The following is a 19,811-nucleotide window of genomic DNA, read 5'->3' as shown; positions in this document are numbered from 1 at the left end:
CTTAGGAGACAGAGGTGGATCTCCGAGTTTGAAGCCAGCCTGGTTTATGTACAGACACCCTGTCTCAAAACAAAAAGGTTATGAATACCTTTCAAATTATTTTGAGATAATTTAGGTCTTCTCACCATAAAACTCCAGGCAGGATCAGCAAGCTATTCAGCAACCTACGGAAAAAAAATGCTCATTTCTAAAGAAACTCATTTGAATTTCTCCCTCCATGTGCCTAGATTTTCTTTTCTTTCTTTCTTTTTTTTTCTTTTTTTTCCCCAGAGCTAAGGACCGAACCCAGGGCCTTGCACTTGCTAGGCAAACACTCTACCACTGAGCTAAATCCCCAACCCAATGCCTAAATTTTCAAACCCACTCAACTGTAGGTCTCAAGACATGCTGAGGATACTGTGGAAGCTGATATAACTATATTCAAATACACACTAGAAAAGTGTGTGTTGTCCATTCAACAAGGATCCTGAGAAGAAAGGTCTGCAAGCACTACTCTACTCATGATGGGAACACTGGGGTGGAGTTGGAGACAAGACGAAGGAGAAAACTACTGCTAGAATCTCAAAAATTGAAAAAGAGAAAGCAGGGCTGGGGAAATGGCTCATTAGAGACAGCATTTGCCATGTGTATGTGAAAACCAAAATTCAGAACACAATACCCAAGGCCAACCAGTCTATAATCTCAGCTGGCTAGTTAAGACTAAGTCTCTGAATGAAAGACCCTGCTTGCGTAAATAAAGTGGAGATTTACTTAGGAGTCAACCTCTGACCTCCAGGTACACACCTGCACTATACACATACAAACATGCATGCATACCTCTCCCTCTACCTCAAGGGGGGAAAAAAAAAAATATATATATATATATATATATATATATATATATTATATATATATATATATATATATTTAAAGTTTGTGTGTATAAATATAAATATATATAAAGTATTAGAAATTACTTCATCTGTCAAAAAATAAAAATAAGAACAAAGCAAATAACCTACCAATGTCTCAATGCTATCTGTAGCATAAGCAGTTGTTTTAAAGAATTAGTACTGCAGCGCTAGTTAGCATAGGTACCTCAGAATAAATTCAGTCACATTACTGGTGAAGATGAGGTCAATCTTCCTAATTCCAGAATGGCCTGCAATTAAAAATCCAAGATATGTGGCTGATATATGGAATTTAAAACACATAATAATAAAGAAAAAAATTATTTATTAAAAAAAAAAAAAAATCCAAGATATGGGTTGGGGATTTAGCTCAGTGGTAGAGTGCTTGCCTAGCAAGCACAAGGCCCTCAGCTTAAAAAAAAAAAAAAAAAAAAAAACCCAAGACAGAGGAAAGCACAAGACAGTGTAATAAGTGCTACTGGGGGTTTTTTTTGTTTGTTTTGTTTTGAGCTGAGGATTGAACCCAGGGCTCTACCACTGAGCTAAATCCCCACCCCAGGTGCTACTGTCTTAAGAGTAAAAACTATTAACTATCTAAATATCATACAGCCAGAAAAAGTTTCAAATAAACTCATACTGAATGAACGACATTTATAACACGAAGGAATAAAATAAAAAGCAGAAGAGTTTTTACCATTTGGTCACAAAAATAGGCAGAAAAAAACAAACAAACAAACAAACAAAACCTAGAACTTGAAAAAGTAACAGTTGCTTGGAAGTAGGATTACTAGCAATTCTCTCTGTAGTTTCAACAATAACTATGTATTTTCAACCTTAAAAACAGCAAATTGTTAAGGAGCTCATGCCTAAAAAACAAAATAGGGGCCAGTATTTCAAGTCACAAGTTCAGAAATCACTAAAACCTGAATACAAGCTACCAGAGCCCTCCCACTTGTATTATATGCAAGCATTTCAAACTGCTGGTCCCCAGAACATGCCCCATAGACATTTTCAAAACTAGGTTTTTCTCTAGCCAGAAGTCTGAGAATAAATTTATAATACTTTACAAGTTACCCATTCTAAGTTTTTAATTAACGGAAATGTGTGAAAAGTAAATTTACAAGGAATATTTTTGAAAAGGCTCACAGCAGACAGAACATTTTATCTTCAAATGTTAAATGACACAGTATTATTTTCAGTGATTGACGTAATCAATTGAATCGTGAATATCACAAAGCCCAACTACCTTTGGGATTTAATTTATCAGCAAGAAAGGGAATATTTGGGGGTGTAAAACAATTGTACTTTCCCACATTAGGTGATCATTAAGTGCTCTTCTCTAAAGGCTGATTGGCTTCCTGGTGCCAGTAAAATGATTGATGAGTATTTCAAATGCAGCTCTGGGTTGCATGTCCCCGCCCCTCCCCCATGGCACTGCCGCCTCTTTCCTGCTGGGCCCCCTTTCACAGTTCTGCAGCATTTAAGGTTTCCCTTCTGTTTTGCAATTTTCTTTAATTGAATCAATGTCCTCAAATGTTCAGAAGATGGCACTCTTCTCAGTATGAGCTTTATAGGAAAAATCCTTCTAAAAGTAATGAGGGAAAATTCTGAAATAAACTATGGACTTGGTTGGCTCAGTGAATGAAACAAAATAAAGTGTGGCAGAAACAGGTTACAAATGGAAAGAAAAGTAATCCTATTTAAAAAAAAAAAAAAAAAAAAAAAAAAAAAAAAAAAAAAAAAAACTTGAATTTCTCTCAAATTTACACTCACTACAAATTATCCTAACATTAGTGCTTTAATTGTAAACAGAAAGTTGACTTACAAATGAATTTACACGTAAATCACAGACTTTATAGAAACCAGGCCTCCTAATACAAAAATAGAGACAAAGTGAACGTAAAAATGATTGAATAGCATCTGAAATCCAATCCTCTGAGACTCTAGAATGTGAGGACCAAAAGTTTATGTGAAGACTTGATTTATGCAGAGGTTCCTAAATTTCAGCTTCCTGTTCTACCCAATTCATTCCCACCAAAAAGCTGGAAAATCATTCCCAGGATTATTGAATTAGTCTCATTTTATATGTGTTCCCATAGAGACACACAAACCTTTGAGACAGCAAGAATCAGAATCCAAGCATAAACTACTTCCTGGGCCTCTCATACCACCTTGGATGTGGCTGGTCTTCTCTGGAGTCATTTTCCTGCTCATTTAAAATACACTGCTATCACAATCTATGACCCACAATGCCTATCATTTTTCAAACTATTTTTCTGTTTTCTAGGAAATTACCCTCTGTGTTCTACAAGCCTTAATCACCTAGTTTTATATTTTCATTTGCACATGTCCAGAACAATCCCTTTGCACTGGATCTCCCTTTTCATATAACCAGCTTTTGTGTAGCAGAAATGAAAAAGGTAGTAGGACAGAGGCCACCTTTCCTTCTCAGATTCAGTCAAGCAAACAGAAGCTAATGGCCATTTCACCTTAACTTAGGATATCTAGTCTTTTTTATTTTTAATTATAAGGAGCACCAAATTTCTAAATAGAAACTTTGTTCTAGTTTCAGGGGGGTTCATTGAACTTTGGATTTAGCTGCTGACCCAAAATTTCTCAATTTCCTTCTCCTCTACTTTGTAGACTGTTTCTAACTACCAGCAAAGCACTAATAACAGCAAAAGATTGAGATTTCCAACCAATTCTTCTTTCATTCATTCAACATTCATGAAACAGCAATTTCACGTATGTTGTACAGTTCAAAACCCCTTCTTTCCTGAGTGCTCTGATTAAGCAGGAATTCTTCCTTTAGTGGCAACATTATCTTCTAGTCAATCGTTTATTAAATTCATCATGCAAAGAAGAAAAAAAAGTTGCTTGCAACTCAGAGTGGACCTTTGTAACTCATCTATAGGAGCTAGATTCTGGGCTTTCTCAACGAATATAAGTAGCCTGCATTTTCAGCTGACTGTTTTGGGTAAACATTTCCTTAGTATGAAACCTAAGTACTTCATAGACCTTGTCCCTAATCCTAATATACCACCAGGCAATTTCAGAGTCATTAGAATAATATATAAGGAGAAGGGGATATTTAACCTAAAAAAATAAATTATTAGTACTGTTACTGTGAAATGGAGTGGGGGCTCAATCTCTATGCACTTCAGAGTTGGGTTTTTCTTTTTCCTTTTTTAACAATTACTGTGATTGTACATGGGCACGCTTGTGGACGTTCAGAGGACCAGTTGCAGGAACAGCTTCCAGGGTCCTCAGTCTTGGGAGGCAAAGATGAGCTATCTCCCTAGGCCCAGGCCTCAGTTTCTAACTCTGTAGAACAGGGATAACACTGGGTTATAATGATAAAGTAAGTTAATATATAGAAATGGCTTAAAATAGTATATAAACACTACAAGTTAGCTGCTATTAAAGGGCAATACTGAAATTCAGAGAAGAGACATGACAAAGTTACATAGCCAGGATCTTCACTGAGTTACACTCTAGCCCAGGGTTTCTCAACCTGAGTCGCAACCCCTCTGGGGCTCGAACAACCTTTACACAAGGGTCACCTAAGACCACCAGAAAACACAAATATCTACATTACAATTCATAACAGTAGCAAATTGTTATAATGTAGCAGCAGAAGTAATTTTATGGTTGGGGTCACCACAACATAAGGACTGTATTAAAGGGTTGCAGTGTTAGGAAGGTTGAGGGCCACTGCTCCAGTCCCTGCTCCTTGCCTCTCACACCATTTAACCAAAATCCTTCCTCCCGGGCTGGTACAACTAGCAACAGTTCCAAAAAACAAAGCCCTCTAAATGGATGTCAGTAGGGGGCTCCCCTAGGTGGTTTATTATCCTGTTGAAAAGGCATCTTGGTAGAAGGACTAAAAGGACCTCAGATTTAAAGGGTACAGTATCAACAGAGAAGGGGGAAAAACGGGCTTCAGCAACTGACTAAAAAATTTGTTTAAAGACTTCACCGGAAACATAAAAATCAGGCTTTAAAATCAAAAGATAAGCTTATAATTTCCTTATAATTAAACTGTAAATTTCATGGAACATGTTTGTAATGGATGTGAACTCTCAAATCCCAAGATAATTATAGAGCTCTTAGGACAGAACCTCAAATGCTTAAATGACTTTTCCTCACCCACTCACACTAGGTTCTGATGCAGTAACTCCAACATCATGTGACATTTCTTCAGCCAACAAGCTCTACAGAATGAGTTCTAGCTAACAGCTACCCAAGGATAAGGAGTAAATCCCTCTTTTTTTCAAGACAGGGTTTCTCTTTGTAGCCCTAACTGGCTTTGAACTCACAGAAATCCATCTGCCTCTGCCTCTTGAGTGTTGGGATTAAAGGCATGTGCCACCATCTCTAACTTCAGCATAGTAACTGACTTACACTAAAATGTTATTCACACTAAGAAAGGGTATTCCTAGGCCACAGAAGGATATGCTTCTATCTACACTTCATTACTATCTCAGTGAAAACCAAGTTAAAGGAAACCAATCTACAAAATGGCATTGCCAAACCACAACTTTAAAAAGAGCCCCTAAAGACAGATTTGCCTAAGGAAAGTAAAAAAGACAAGCTCTTTATTAAATTTTTATTTTGTTTTTAATTATGTATGGGGGGAGGTGTGCAGGTGCCCATGGTCAAAAGAAATGTGAACCCTGGGAGCTGGAGTTACTGCTGAGCCATCTTACTAGCCCCATATGATTAGTTTTAATTGTCAAGTTGATCATATAAAACTGGAAGAAAGGCTCAGTAAGGGACTACCTAGATCAAGCTGGTCTGTGGGCTCCCAAGCACACAGGTTATTATTATTATTTCGAGACAGGGTTTCTCTGTGTAGCTTTGCGCCTTTTTCTGGAACTCACTTGATAGTCCAGGCTGGCCTCGAACTCACAGAGATCTGCCTGCCTCTGCCTCCCGAGTGCTGGGATTAAAGGCGTGCGCCACCACCACCCGGCAGGCTATTCTTTTTTTAATGTAATTTGTATCTCTTATGAGTATGTTACATTTTTCTAGCAATGCATCATACTGTTTTGTTATTAGAGTTGGCTGCACAATTTTAAGTATATATTTCCTGCAGAAAAGTGCAGCTGTTGGAAAGCTGCTGCGAAATACAGCAGTCAAGCAATAGGCTTCATGTAGCGGTGACAGAAGGATCATCAGAACTCAATGAGAACACTGTGACATACTTCATTTAGTTTCAAACACAGAAAACAAAATGATAGGTACTTGTTTCCAGTAAAAGAAGAATTATGGAAAGAAGACGACTTATGGAAAGAAAAGAAAAAAAAAAAGAATCTAAGTTAGGCATGAGAGTAATGCTTGGAGCTTGCCAGTATCTCAGTACTCAGGAACCTTAAAAAAGGAGATAGTGTTTGAAGGCACCCTAGGCTACATATAGCAAGACTGTTTTCAGAAAAATATGGAAGGGAGGGGAGATGATAGGGGAAGACAGAGAGAGGGGAAGGAGAGAGAAAACAAAACAAAACAAAACAATAGCCAAGTAAGTACACTATAGTAATAGTGGTAAAGTCACCATTTTCTTTTTTTTTTTTTAATTTATTTTATTATGTATACATCGTTCTGCCCACATGTATGCCTGCAGGTCAGAAAAGGGCACCAGATCTCATTACAGATGGCTGTGAGCCACCATGTGGTTGCTGGGAATCGAACCCACTTCTGGAAGAACCACCAGTGTTTTTAACCTCTAAGCCATCTTTCCAACCCAAGTCACCATTTTCTTATAACATTAAGTACATTCACTTATATCAGGAGTCTCCCATATTTTAATCTGTATACTCTAAGAACCCTTTTTACACTCTAAAAAAATTACTGGAGACCCCAAAAAGCTGGTATTATCTATTGATACTTACCATACTAGAAAATAAACCTGAAACTTTTAAACTATTATTCACTTAAAAATAACTAGTAACTCATTACGTGTTATATATTAACAAGTACATTTTCAATAAAATATAAAATTGCAAGAATGATTGGCCAGGTGGTGGTGGCAGTGGCGGCGGCGGTGGCGGCGCATGCCTTTAATCCCAGCACTTGGGAGGCAGAGGCAGGAGGATCTCAGTGAGTTCAAGGCCAGCCTGCTCTACAAAGTGAGTTCCAGGACTGTTACACAGAGAAACTCTGTCTTGAAAAACAAAAAACAAAAAACAAAACAAAAACAAAAAAACAAACTGCAAGAATGGCACCATTTCACAAAACTCTTCATTATCTGGCTTAACAACTAGATTCTCCCACTTCCTCACTTAGTATGTGTGACACATGTTTAGGTAGAAGGAAGTATAGGCAGAATATCTGGCTTCACAGGTTTATAACTGGAAAAAGAATAATTGCTTTTTGAAAAATGTGTATTTTTCTTTGATGTCATACCAAAATTCAGGAGATGGTAGTTTCTCAAAGGTTAGTTCAAGGTAAAATCTAAAACCTTATCACTGGTCTGGGGATGTAGTTCAGTTGTAGAGTGATTGCCTAGTCAAGTACAAAAATGGCCCTGGTTCTAATCCCTAGAACCACAAAAGTTGAAAACATATCAGTAAAATATGTATACTCGGGTACATTAAATTGCATTTTGAATAGATCTTTGACCCACATAGGACTTGTTTTCTTGTGATAAAGTCTAACAATGACTCCTGTAATTCATAATCCTTCTGCTTCAACCTCCTGAGTGCTATCATGACAGATATCACCATGCCCAGGCAGTTATTTTCAAATAACACACGTATACACGTCTTAGAAAATGTATCACTTAGAGGGAGTTCCAGGACAGCTAGAGCTACACAGAGAAACCCTTGGAAAACATTAAGAAGATAAGACATAGATAAATAAGTTTTGACCTGGAAAACATTCTGAAAGGATCTTAGGGAGCTCCAGAGGTCTGTGAACTACATTTTGAAAACCACTGGTTTAAATGCAAACTACATTTAAAGATTCACTATGTTGGAAGAGATTAATTCTAAAACAATTTAGTAATAAATGATCAAGAAATGATGAGCCGGGCGGTGGTGGCGCACGCCTTTAATCCCAGCACTCGGGAGGCAGAGGCAGGCAGATCTCTGTGAGTTCGAGGCCAGCCTGGGCTACCAAGTGAGTTCCAGGAAAGGCGCAAAGCTACACAGAGAAACCCTGTCTCGAAAAACCAAAAAAGAAAGGTAGGAAGGGAGGGAGGAAGGGAGAAAGAGAGAGAGGAAGAAAGAAAAAGAAAGAGAGAGAGAGAGAAAGAAAGGATGAATGATGGAAAACACAATCCAAATGATTACTGCCTCATTACTTTTTAACAGCATTATTTAGTATACATTAAAGTTATACAGTGGTGTTCAGACCACATCTCTCGAATAAACTGTAGTAAGAAGAATATTGTATCTGATTCAATAGAATATACATTATTATCAAAAATAGTCAAACTCAATCTTTTAATTCTTTCAAGGTGATATGTTTCAAGACTGAAATAAACACATGAATTAGAGGCTTTTAAATGAAAACTGGTGAAGCTAGTTCTCCACACTAAGCCAATCTCTCCTTTACTTTTTTAAATTTTATTCTATTTTATTTTTAGTTTTTCGAGACAGGATTTCTCTGTGTGGCTTTGGAGCCTGTCCTGGAACTTATTTTGTAGCGCAGGCTGGCCTTGAACTCACAGAGATCCACCTGTCTATGCCTCCCAAGAGCTGGGATTAAAGCCAGGTGCCAACAACACCTGGTCTCCCTCCTTTATTTTGAAACAGATGTTAATGAACTCTTTCATAAATCCTTATCAGATTATGTCTCAAGGAAACACAGGCAAAATATTGAGGGAAGTTCAACTATCTCTTTATCCAATTAGTCTTTTAGAAGAAAAATAAAGAACATGGAAATTTTAGCACTACAACAAAGAATTGGAAAAACAGAAAACACACTGAAAGACCTCTGAAATGCTTTTAGAGAGATCTAAAATTCCATGGTTCTATCAAATAAAAGCAGTTGAAAATTAAGAAGCTGAGGAATTCCACATGAGGAACTTAATTGTATGTCTCTCCCTCAAAATTATCCTCCAATACATTTAATAAATTGTTTCCAATGAAAATAGTTCGAGCAACTGTAAGACACATTTGTCACTAACACACTGCAACCACAGATCCAATGTACTATAGCTTGTTATTCTAACAATTCTTTTGATTAGCATCATCAACTTAAAAAAAAAATCTCACTTTGAGAGCAGTGAAAAGTAGGTCATTATTCTGGGCATACACCCATTCAGTCTATCTCCAAATCAAATGCTAGGATTTGTTTTCTGGAGTACATCACAAGCTGCTGTCCAGGGAATTGGCTTTGGAAACATTACACCTGCCAGCTGACTTATCAACAGTGTCCATAGAATTGACAACAACTTAAAAGCAAAACTCAGTCTAGAAAACAGAAAAATACACTACTACTGCTATCTATGGTTTAGGGTTGAACAGCTTCTCTGCTGTAAATAAATTTAAGGATTCAGTTTGCAATTAGGATGCAAAGATATCATTTTTAAAGAAACTTTTCAAAGGTAATTCATAATATAACAAAATTTTAGCATTTACTTGTATGAAACTTAAGAATTCATAATTTCTTAGTCTGGAACTATATAATGCCACAGAAAAACCACAAACCAATAAAAATGTTTCCATTGCACAAAGGCTAATTTTCAAAAGTCTTAAAACAAAACATTTTTAAGGGAATCTGGGCATTTTCTCTTAGGCATAAAAATAAATCCAGCTTGCTTACAACATGATAAAAGTTTGAAGTTCAATTATTCCTGTAATTTAAGAACAAAAATTCAAAAATGCAAATAAAGCTCTATTTTCCCAACTCTTTTTCTCTCAATTTGCTTTCTCAAATGACAACCATGACAGCATGGGGATCACACGGTTCTGTGCAGCTGGGGTGGGGAAAGAAGCAATTCAGATCCCCACAGGCAGCTGAGGAAATCCTTGTCCCTCCCAAGCTAAATCTCCGTTAATTAGAATTGTTGAGAGTACACTAGAAAAGGCTTGTTAAAATAATTTAAATAATTGTAACCTACAGGAAACAAATCTGTTTTCTTCAGAAACTGCTCTATAAAGGTCATAAGAATGGAATAAAATAAGCAAGAAATATTTTGTTTAAATAAATTATACCTATTTGTTTCTAAACAATGGTTATCTCACAATGTTATGGGCTCTTTTTCCTAATTCTCCATAACTTTAAAGTTTAACACCCTAAACTATGCTGTAAACACTGGGAAACAGAAAGACTGGGGTTGATTTTAGGAATACTGTACAGCAAACTTACATCCAGAGATGTTTCTAAAATGTACAATTAAGAAAAAGATGAATCCAAAACTTCAGCTACAAAAACCTCAATAGCCAAAACAGAATTCCCTGGCTCTGTACCAAGCCACCTTGCAAACTTAATAATTCTGGCATCTCTGAATCCCACTTAATCAAACAGAGACATCCATAAATGTTCAAGGAATTAACTAAACCAAAAAAACATTTAATGAGAAAAAATTTTTTTTGAATTTTTAATTTGACCTCAAGAATACAAAAGTTTTGGGGGCTGGGAGGATGGCTCAGAGGTTAAGAGCATTGACTGCTCTTCCAGAGGTCCTGAGTTCAATTCCCAGCAACCACATGGTGGCTCACAACCATCTGTAATGAGATCTGGGTGCCCTCTCTGGCCTGCAGGCATACATGCTGTATACATAATAATAAATAAATCTTAAAAAATACAAAAGTTTTAAAGCAAACACTTCCCTTCACAACTTGCCTATTTTGGAAATATGTTCAGGGTATTATAAAAAAAAAAAAAAAAACTGGTTATATTACACCACTACCCACATGGGCACATTAGGAAGCTATCTGCTGTTTAAAACTGCTTCCTAGGGGTTGGGGATTCAGCTCAGAGGTAGATAGAGAACTGCTTCCTTGTTGAAACGGAAGCCTCTTATCTGCAGAAAGAGCTTTCTCTGATTCTGACGCCTTTTCATAAATTAAGATGACTATAATATGGTTTTTACATACAAAATAAGTCATTTTCTTCTATTTAAGAGATATTTTACCAACTGTCCTAAAATTATTTTACTCTAGAATTTCTACCTCTGTCCCACAACCCCAGAGGAAAAGGGAGATGAGAAATCAAGCAATACTGATATAGCCGGCAGTGGTGGCGCACGCCTTTAATCCCAGCACTCGGGAGGCAGAGCTAGGTGAGTTCCAGGAAAGGCACAAAGCTACACAGAGAAACCCTGTCTCGAAAAACCAAAAAAAAAAAAAAGAAAGAAAGAAAGAAATACTGATATATATTCGTATAGTTTTGAAAATCTGCATTTTTTATTAGCTTCTCTTCTAACACCTTTCACATACTTGTACAAGCATACAACTTCTGCTACAAAATGTAGAATGAATTTCTTATTAGTAAGCATGCTAGCCTCATACTCTGCAAGAATGAGGTGTTTTCAAGCATTTGGTGAAAGATACATTGGAAATGTGGTTATTTAACACCTCAGACTTCTCCTTAAGGAAACTAGAACGTTCTCAGTTGATTCAGAAATAAGTTTTCAAGTCACAGAACTAAAAAGTTAAATTTGTGATGTAAAGTACTTGTTAATACTCTTGTAGCCCAGACTGGCCTCAAACTTACAGAGATCCTCCTGGCTCTGCCTCCCCAGTGCTGGGGTTAAAGATGTGCTCCACCACCACCCGGCCTAGGAAATAAGCATTTTAAGCTGGGCGTGGTGGCACATGCCTTTAGTCCCAGCACTCAGGAGGTTGAAGCAGACAGATCTCTGTGAGCTTGAGGCCAGCCTAGTCTACAGATTATAGATCCAGGACAGCCAGGGGTACACAGAGAAAACCTGTCTTGAAAAACCAAGAGAGAAAGAGGAAAAAAAGAAAAAAGAAGTAAGCATTTTGTTGGTAAAGTCATGTGAGGGAACATCCATAGTACTTAGCAAACTCACTTCCTCCAAAGGATAATAATGGGAAATTATGTTCATAATTCTTTTAAATGGCCTATAGTCTTTTGCTTTAAATATTTAAAAATCTATTCCCTCACTCTCTTGAAATAAAATGAACAAATGCTCCCTCAAAGCATTCATCTCTCTTTGAAATCCCAAAAGGGAGCAATCACTATTACAACTAAATGAGTTTGTTTGTTATGAAAACCACAAGCAATAGCCAAAAACAGCAGAGTCAGCACAAGGAATTCCTGGAAGGGTGATGGTGCATCAAAAGGTTAGGTACTCTGTTCTGATGGAATCATAAAAACATCTGGAGGACTGTAAATTCAGCATCAATGGACTTTAATTTGTGACACAGGCCAAAGACCTCCTCTCTAGATAACAACTTCAGGAAAAATGGAAATGTCACTAAGACAAAAAGTTAAAGGAGTGCTTTTCTCCTCAGAAATCAAACAATCTCATTTATCTTTGGAGAAAAATACTCATTAGGAAGAAAGGGAGAAAAGTCCACTATTTGAAAGGCAAACTTTATTTTATATTTTGAAAATTCTGAGCACTTTTGGGGTACTCATTAACATAAGCTATAAAAGACTACATACACAATGCTAATTTTTGTACTGAAAAACAAGCTATGCTACAAAAATTTCATACTTTCTTTTGAATCTATTAAGCTACCAAAAGTTCACATGTTTCAACAAAAAGTATAATTGTATCACTAACTTGGACTGGTGTGAAATAGTGAAGACATTTTTAAGCTTAACAGACTGTTCCTTAAGATTCTTTTAAGGGTTGGGGATTTAGCTCAGTGGTAGTGTGCTTGCTCAGGGTTCGATCCTCAGCTCAAAAAAAAAAAAAAAAGATTCTTTTAAATGGTTCTGATCAGTTGAGGAAAAGATGAGTAACAAGTAGTAGGACTGAGATAAAATTGCCACTCAGTTCTTTAACTGTTCCAATGAATAATTAATAACAATTGCATTGTTCTCTGGCTTCCCTTACAATAATATTCTCAAGTCAAACTAAAAGTAATGGCTGCAATAAAATCTGTCATCTAATAGTAAGCACAGGTGGGAACAGGAACTATTATGTGCAAACAGGAAGGTATTACGGAAATACACTAACAGGGATATCCGATAGTTCTGAAGATTGAATTTTAAAACCTGCATGGCAAATTTTAGGTCAAGAATTACAACATTCACAGGTTAATACCAAACCAAATCTCTGCATAAATTAACATTTAAAACGTCAAAAGCTTTAAACAAATCATCTTTGTTCTTCTAAACACTGTTCCTTTCTACCCTAACTATATTCCTTTCTTCCCCTTTTGTGAAGTGGGATTTTATTGATCCCAAACATGTTCACATTCAGAAATCAATCCCCACCAGATGCCCGGACACCTAAATCCCACACATCATACTCATCTTTAAAACTTTTGAAAACATCACCATCTGATGACCATCATAGCAAATTAACCAGGCCCTCTTCTAAACAGACTTTTCCTCTTAAATGGTTGGAGGGAGGGAGGGAGGGAGGGAGGGAGGGAGGGAGGGAGGGAGGAAGGAAGGAAGGAAGGAAGGAAGGAAGGAAGGAAGGAAGGAAGGAAGGAAGGAAGGAAGGAACGATCTACTGAATTAACGATAAATGTTTGATGAATTAATAAACTTATGAAGAAGCAAATCCAACTCAAGATTTCTCTTCTGTGACTCCCCATTCACTCATTCCACAAAGGAGCGCCTCGGTGACATATTTTCGGCTGCTTTCCCCACACTTGCCAGATCACTGTCCTGATTTGAGAAACTTCTTACTAAAGCAATTAATTTTTAGTGCCTCCTAACTATCCCCGGTGTTTGCATTCAATCTGAAATCTGTTACTTGTTAGACACTGTTCGGGTCCTAGATCTTCCAGAGAATTACGCGTTTATGGCGCAGAGAGGGGTGGAGGCAGGGATCTCTGAGAGCCTGCCCTTTATTCGGAAATGAGGAGATGTGAAAGGTGGAAGGCAGGGCAAATAAATAAATAAATCGGGTTTGCCGCGGGAGCGTTTGCCTGCCGCAACGAGCACCCTTTGTAATGCAGGCCTCCCGGGGCCATCGCCTTCGCTAATTGCTCCAGGGCGCTTTCCAAGTTCAAAAGTTCACCTTTTACGACCTCACAAAAGCTCCTTACACTTTACCAATAAAAACATTCCGCCACAAACACCCAGGGGAAAAATATCAAACAAAAACAAATAAAACACTGCGCGGGGGGAGGGAGCCAACCCAGAGGAACCTGAGGACGGCCTGGACAAGGCGACACAAGCGGCCCGGCCAGGTGAGGAATTCTCAGCACCCCGGAAGAGCTAGGCTGAGCGGCGAGGCAAGCGTCCGGCAAACGCCGAGAAAAGGCAGGTGTCCCTGAGTCCCAGCATCCCGCCGGAGACCTGAGCCAGCAGCAAGTCACAGCCTAGGAGAAGGGGACTGAGGACAGGAGCGGGCACCGAGGTCCGAGGAGGGAACACCATTAGGGGTCTGCGCAGAGGCGGAGGCTCGCCGGGCTGGGAGGAAGCGTGGGGCTTCCTGAGGATAGGTGCAGGGTGCCGAAGTGTGGCGTCTGCGAGGCCCCAGGTGAAGGAATAGGGTGCTCCATAAACCAGGCCCCCCTGCCGGAGGAGCAAGGACTGGCGTAGAGGGACGGGGGGAGGGGTGGGTCCGCGCTGAGGGGACCCGGGACCCTGAGCACAGAGTGCGAGCCCGGGTGGAGTCCACGCTGAAGGGCGGCCCGGCGGCCCGGGGCCAGCGTCGCCTGAGAGAAAGAGAGGGTTGCGGGCGTTGGAACAGCCGGGGATCCGAAGGCCCTTCACCCACCGTTGCGCGGCGGCGGAGGGAGCGCGGCGGGCGGCTCCAGGAACCCCGCCGAGCCCCCGCCGCCTCCCCCTCCGCTAGGCGGCCGTTCGTCCCGCTCCATGCGGCGGCGCTCAGGGCCCCCGCAGGCTTCGCTGCTCCGCCATGACTCGCGCCCTAGTAGTCGTGGTCGTCGTCGTCGTCCACCGGGGGGAGGGGGCTGTCAGGGGCCGGCAGGCTCCCGGCGGCCGCGCGCTCTGGCCCCCGAGCCTCCCGGCTCCGCGCTCCTCTGCGCCGCGCCCCCTCAGCACTGGCCAGCTCCCTCCTCTGACGTCACGCGCTGCTGCCATGCGCATGCCCGCGGGGCGTGCTAGGAATTGTAGTCCCCCCAAGCGAGGCTGGCCACACGGGTCTCTACCAATTGAAGGGGTGAAGTGAAAAGATTGGCAGTCCTGAGGAAGGAGAACCAAACCATATCATTATTCCGAACTCTAATGAAACTTCGTATATAGAAGAAATGGTTATGTCACCGTCCTCTCTCTGTTGTAGCTTGTCCGTATTCAGAGTTATCTGTAATTCCGACTGCCTCCCCGCGCTAATAATGAGTCTTTCCAAGGAGGCGGATTCCATCAGGAACCCTCAGAGCACGTGCAAACCAAGCCCTGCCCTGTAGGGAAGGCCCCAGGGGGCGGGGTGTGCAGATACTCAATGAGGACTCTCCTCCGCGGCCGCGGGATAAATTGGACCAGAGATTAAAGGACCCGAGTTTAACCTGAGGTGTCTGCGTTCGTATGCAAATAGAATCTATACAACTCTGCTTTCCGGAGAAGTGTTTAAAGCCTTTAACCTCCGGGTGGGCGGGAAAGACTAAAGTTTCTCTTCCTCCTCTTTCATTGCCGGCACCCAGCCCATAGAACAGATGGGCAAACTAAGATCAGGGAACATTGATGCCATCAAAGAAAACCTGAAACTCTTGACTATGGGTGTCTTAAAGAGCAGTTTTAAGAGTACCCCTTTCCGGCCTGTTCTTTTACCTGTCTGAAAAGTGTGAGTTGTATAAGAACCGTGTCCAATGATAAGATGCTAACACTCAGCGGTTTACCGAAGTGTCTACCAAACAAAATCCTGGATTTTCTCCCTTCCTTACACCAGGGCACACCTCCCACGGCCACCAGGTGGCGCGCGGCCACGGTCCTCTAGACCAGCTGTGGTGGCTGTCTTCAGTGTCGCCTCCCACCTCCCTTAGGAAAACACTGTTGTAGTAAGTTACAGTCCAGGACATAGGAGCTATCTGTCCACCTAGAAGACAAAGACCCCTAGTACTTTGCTTGCTTGTCCTCTGTTGGGTCATTCAGAGGTGTCTTCACTATGTCACCTCACTCTGCCCCATCTGCCTCTGCAGTTCTCTGGCAGTTCTGGGTCATTCCTTATTTAATTGTTTAAAAGTCTTTATCCTGGTATATGCAATCTAGCCTGTTCCAATTCCTGCCCACAGTGCTCCCCTTCTCTTGCCTGCTCTTCAGGAGACTTTGCCACGCCTTCGTGCATCTACCAATATTAGTTAGCCTGGGTTTCATCCTTAACAGCCAGCTGCTGTTATGAGAGATTTACACAAATTATATGTTATCTAGACCTCCCACACCTGCTCAACGAGGTATCCCTGTTATTGTTGTTCTCACATGCCAATGAAATGGCCCAGAAGTGTTTGCTACTCAGTGGGTCAGAAAGCTGGAAAGCCACTGAGCAGTGGTGGCACACACCTTTAATCCCAGCACTCAGGAGGCAGAGGCAGGTGGATTTCTGTAAGTTTGAGGCCAGCTTGGTCTACAGAGGGAGTTCCGGGACAGCCAGGGCTACACAAAGAAAACCTGTCTCAAAAAAAAAAAAAAAAAGAAAGAAAGAAAGAAAGAAAGAAAGAAAGAAAGAAAGAAAAGAAAAGAAAGAAGAAAGCTGCAATGTCCTTAGCCTGACCATTGTAAACTCTTAACTCATCTTTTTAGATCCTGTTCCATTTCCTCAGTTGCACTTCCTTAATACCTCCCATCAAGGGACAGCTAGGTCCCTCTGTGTTCCACATGGCCCTGTCTGTCTATGTGGACTATAAGAAATGGTCTTGAAGTGGTTACTACCTTGCCACTGTTTCTGAGCTCCCCAAGGTCAGGGAGCTGTACTCTGAGGCAGGCCCCTGCAACAAAGGAGGTCCCTTAGTGTTGTGGGGAAGAAATCCTTCTTCAGCTGTGCATTTTAAAATGTGTCAGGATCACGTGGATGCAGAACTTCCCTTTCCCTGAATGTTCTTCCCTGGAATGCCAAGTGCCCTGCAGACATCTGACACCTGATTGAAAGGTGGATGGAGACTAAGTCAGCCCAAAGATTCATTCAACCACATGCACAGCTCCTGAAGACAACTCTTCCTCCTTTTCAACTCCATGCTTCCTCCTTCCCAAAGCCTTCCCAGATACCCTTGACCAGCCAATCCTTTACTCTCTCACCATTATCTCCTCTGCTACCGAGCAGAATGCAGTAGATACTCACTAAATAGGCATCCACTAAGGGTCCAGAACTCACACTGGGCCTTTTTTCTAATTTTTTAACATTTTCCCCACAATCCTGAAAAGTGAGAGCCCTCTGCTCTAAGTTGAGGAGACAGGTTCTGTAAGACAAATTTAAAGGGCTCTCAGCATTTACAGGGAAGACAGAAGAATGGGAAGGAATATATCTAAGGATGAGGGTAAGTCTGCAGAAGACCCATCCTGAAGAGGCCAGAGGCAGGCAGGGCTACAGCTAAAAACAAGCCAAGTGTGGGCCTCATCATGGCATCCTTGCCATACAGTGAATGATGCAGACATAAATCACACAAACCTACAGTCACATGTGTGCCATAGCTAAGAATCTCAGGTGTGCTAAGTGGGCAGAGACAGGGAACACCGAAGGTGGGGAGTTTAGCAAGAGTGAGCCAGGCTGAGTGAGAAGACTGTCTGTGGAAGTAACAGCTCAAATGGAGGTCCCAAAGCCAATTAGGGTCTTGGTACATTTGAGCTATGGGTTATTTATTCATGGTAACAGAGTAGGAGGACACTAGGTTGTCCAGAAGGGGACAGAGTTCCTCTGATGGCCTTTCTCTGCCTTGCTCTAGCAGGACCTGCCTTAAAGAGGCTGCCTGCTCCATGAGAAAGCTGGAAAAGAGAATTCTTGCCTTGTTGGATTTGTTTCAAGTATACCTTGTCACCTGGTGGCAGTGGTGGCACAGTCAGTGGTGGCACAAGCCCTTAATCCCAGTACTTGGGGAGCAGAGGCAGGTAGATCTCTGTGAGTTCAAGGCCAGTCTGGTCTACAGAGGGAGATCCAGGACAGCCAAGGCTACACAGAGAAACCCTGTCTGGGGGGAAAAAAAAAAAAAGATGTACTTTGTCTATATTTTGAAAACATAGAAGGCATGTTGTAAAACCCACAATTTAAAAAAAAAAAAGAAAGTATTTAATAAAGATTCTTCATCAGTTCCTGTCTATAAGATCCTCGTCCTTGGAAATAGCCACCATGCTGGTGTCCTGTGTGTCCTTTCAAACTTGGTCTGTGTACAGAAGAGCATGCCCAATAATTGGTTTTTATACTAGGTCTAGAAGAGTTCTGCAGAGGATCTCCAGAAACAAACACTGCACACATGATCTTTTACCTGAAGTCAGCTGAGAGTCATACAGTAATTAGGCCTCAGGCTAGCTCAGTAGTTCTCCAACTCTAGAGCCCCTGAGGGCTCCTGAGCCCCCACCTCCTGGTGAATCTGGTTCAGTAACTGGGCTGGGGCCTGAGAATTTGTTTTTCTAACAAGTTGAGGCTGCTGGCTGGAGGAACTCATACAAGCAGAGGTAAGGAGCAAATGGGTTTGGCAGCATTTGGGGCACAAGTCAGTGTTCCTTGCTTGTGCAGTGGAGGCCTGGTAAGCCAGGTTAACATACAAATGATCAGAAGAGGGGTCACCTACAGTGACTATAGAAGAGAAAGGGAGCCCAGCCCCTAAGAGTGTGCAGAGGGTTGGAAGGGCCTGCAAGAAAGTCTGGGAAGGCCTCCCTGTTAAAATAAAAGGGGGAGACTGAAGTGGGAGCAATTTAAAAGAGTGTGACCCAGAACTCAGGCTAGGGAAATGAATGACTGACTCAACAGTTACTTTGCAAACATAAGAACCTGAATCAGGAACTCCCAGCATCTACATTAGAAGGTGGTGGGGGTGTGTGTGTGTGTGTAAAACATCAGAAGTGGAGAGGCAGAAACAGGAGGATCCCTGGAGTTCATTGGCCAACCTATATAGCCAAAAGAAAGGGCTTCAGGTTCAGTGAGAGACTCTGTCTCAAAAAAAAAAAAAAAAATAAGAAGCAATGGAGGAAGAAGACACCCTCATCTTCCAGGAAGTATATGTAAATAAATACACTACACTACACACTACGGACGGACAGAGAGAACACCGAGAGCACTAGCTGCCTGGGAAACTGAAGACTCAGACGCTCCACTGAGGATGGAAAAGAGAGGGTTGTTAAAAGGTAACTGTTATTGGCACAACAGAGAGGAAAAAGATGGAAAATGTAAAAAAGAAGGGGCTGAACCTTGAAAAGGCTAGAATCGACAGTCTGAGAGAGAGATGGGATGGCGTTGTCGGAGCAAAGGGTGACCTGGAAGTACCATTTGAACTTTGTAACCATTCCAAAAAGACTATTTGACTATTTTCTCCTTTTTGTTTGTTTGTTTGCTTGTTTGTTTTTCGAGAGAGGGTTTCTTTGTGTAGTCCTTGCTATCCTGGAACTCCCTTTGTTGACCAGGCTCGTCTCAAACTCAGCGATCCTCCTGACCTTGCCTCCCGAAAGGCATGCGCCGCCAGCGCCCGGCTGTTTTCTCCCTTTTATTGATGTGGAAATTGAGACTCAAAAAGCAAAGGGACGTGTCCAAAGCCCTTCATTTCACAGAACGTGCCCTGGGTCCGCTGCGAGCCCGCACTTCTCTTACTGCCTGGTTGCTGCTACTGCTTTCTCCCAGAGGCATTTGACAAAGCCGCAGGACGGCAGGGAAGGGGCGGGGAGGGGCGGGCACCCCTCCACCCTAGCTCCGCCCCCAGCGGCGCTGCAGGAGCACCG

At 41.4% G+C, this 19,811-nt stretch overlaps 1 protein-coding gene across 3 annotated transcripts in view; it reads right to left on the bottom strand.

Annotated features, from left to right (window-relative positions):
- Nr6a1 (nuclear receptor subfamily 6 group A member 1) overlaps positions 1 to 15,005 on the bottom strand; it is a 189,488-nt gene extending 174,483 nt beyond the window's left edge. For all 3 annotated transcript variants that reach the window (XM_036185297.1, XM_036185298.1, XM_036185299.1), the window contains exon 1: positions 14,716 to 15,005. In XM_036185297.1, the coding sequence (XP_036041190.1) occupies positions 14,716 to 14,815 (100 nt within the window). In that variant the 5' untranslated portion in view covers positions 14,816 to 15,005. The remainder of the gene's footprint in view (positions 1 to 14,715) is intronic.
- Positions 15,006 to 19,811: the final 4,806 nt, after the last annotated feature.

Source organism: Onychomys torridus, chromosome 4, assembly GCF_903995425.1.
Source record: "Onychomys torridus chromosome 4, mOncTor1.1, whole genome shotgun sequence".
NCBI classification, from domain to species: domain Eukaryota; kingdom Metazoa; phylum Chordata; class Mammalia; order Rodentia; family Cricetidae; genus Onychomys; species Onychomys torridus.
The sequence above is the reverse complement of the archived record's forward strand: the minus strand, read 5'-3'. Positions and strand labels throughout refer to the sequence as shown.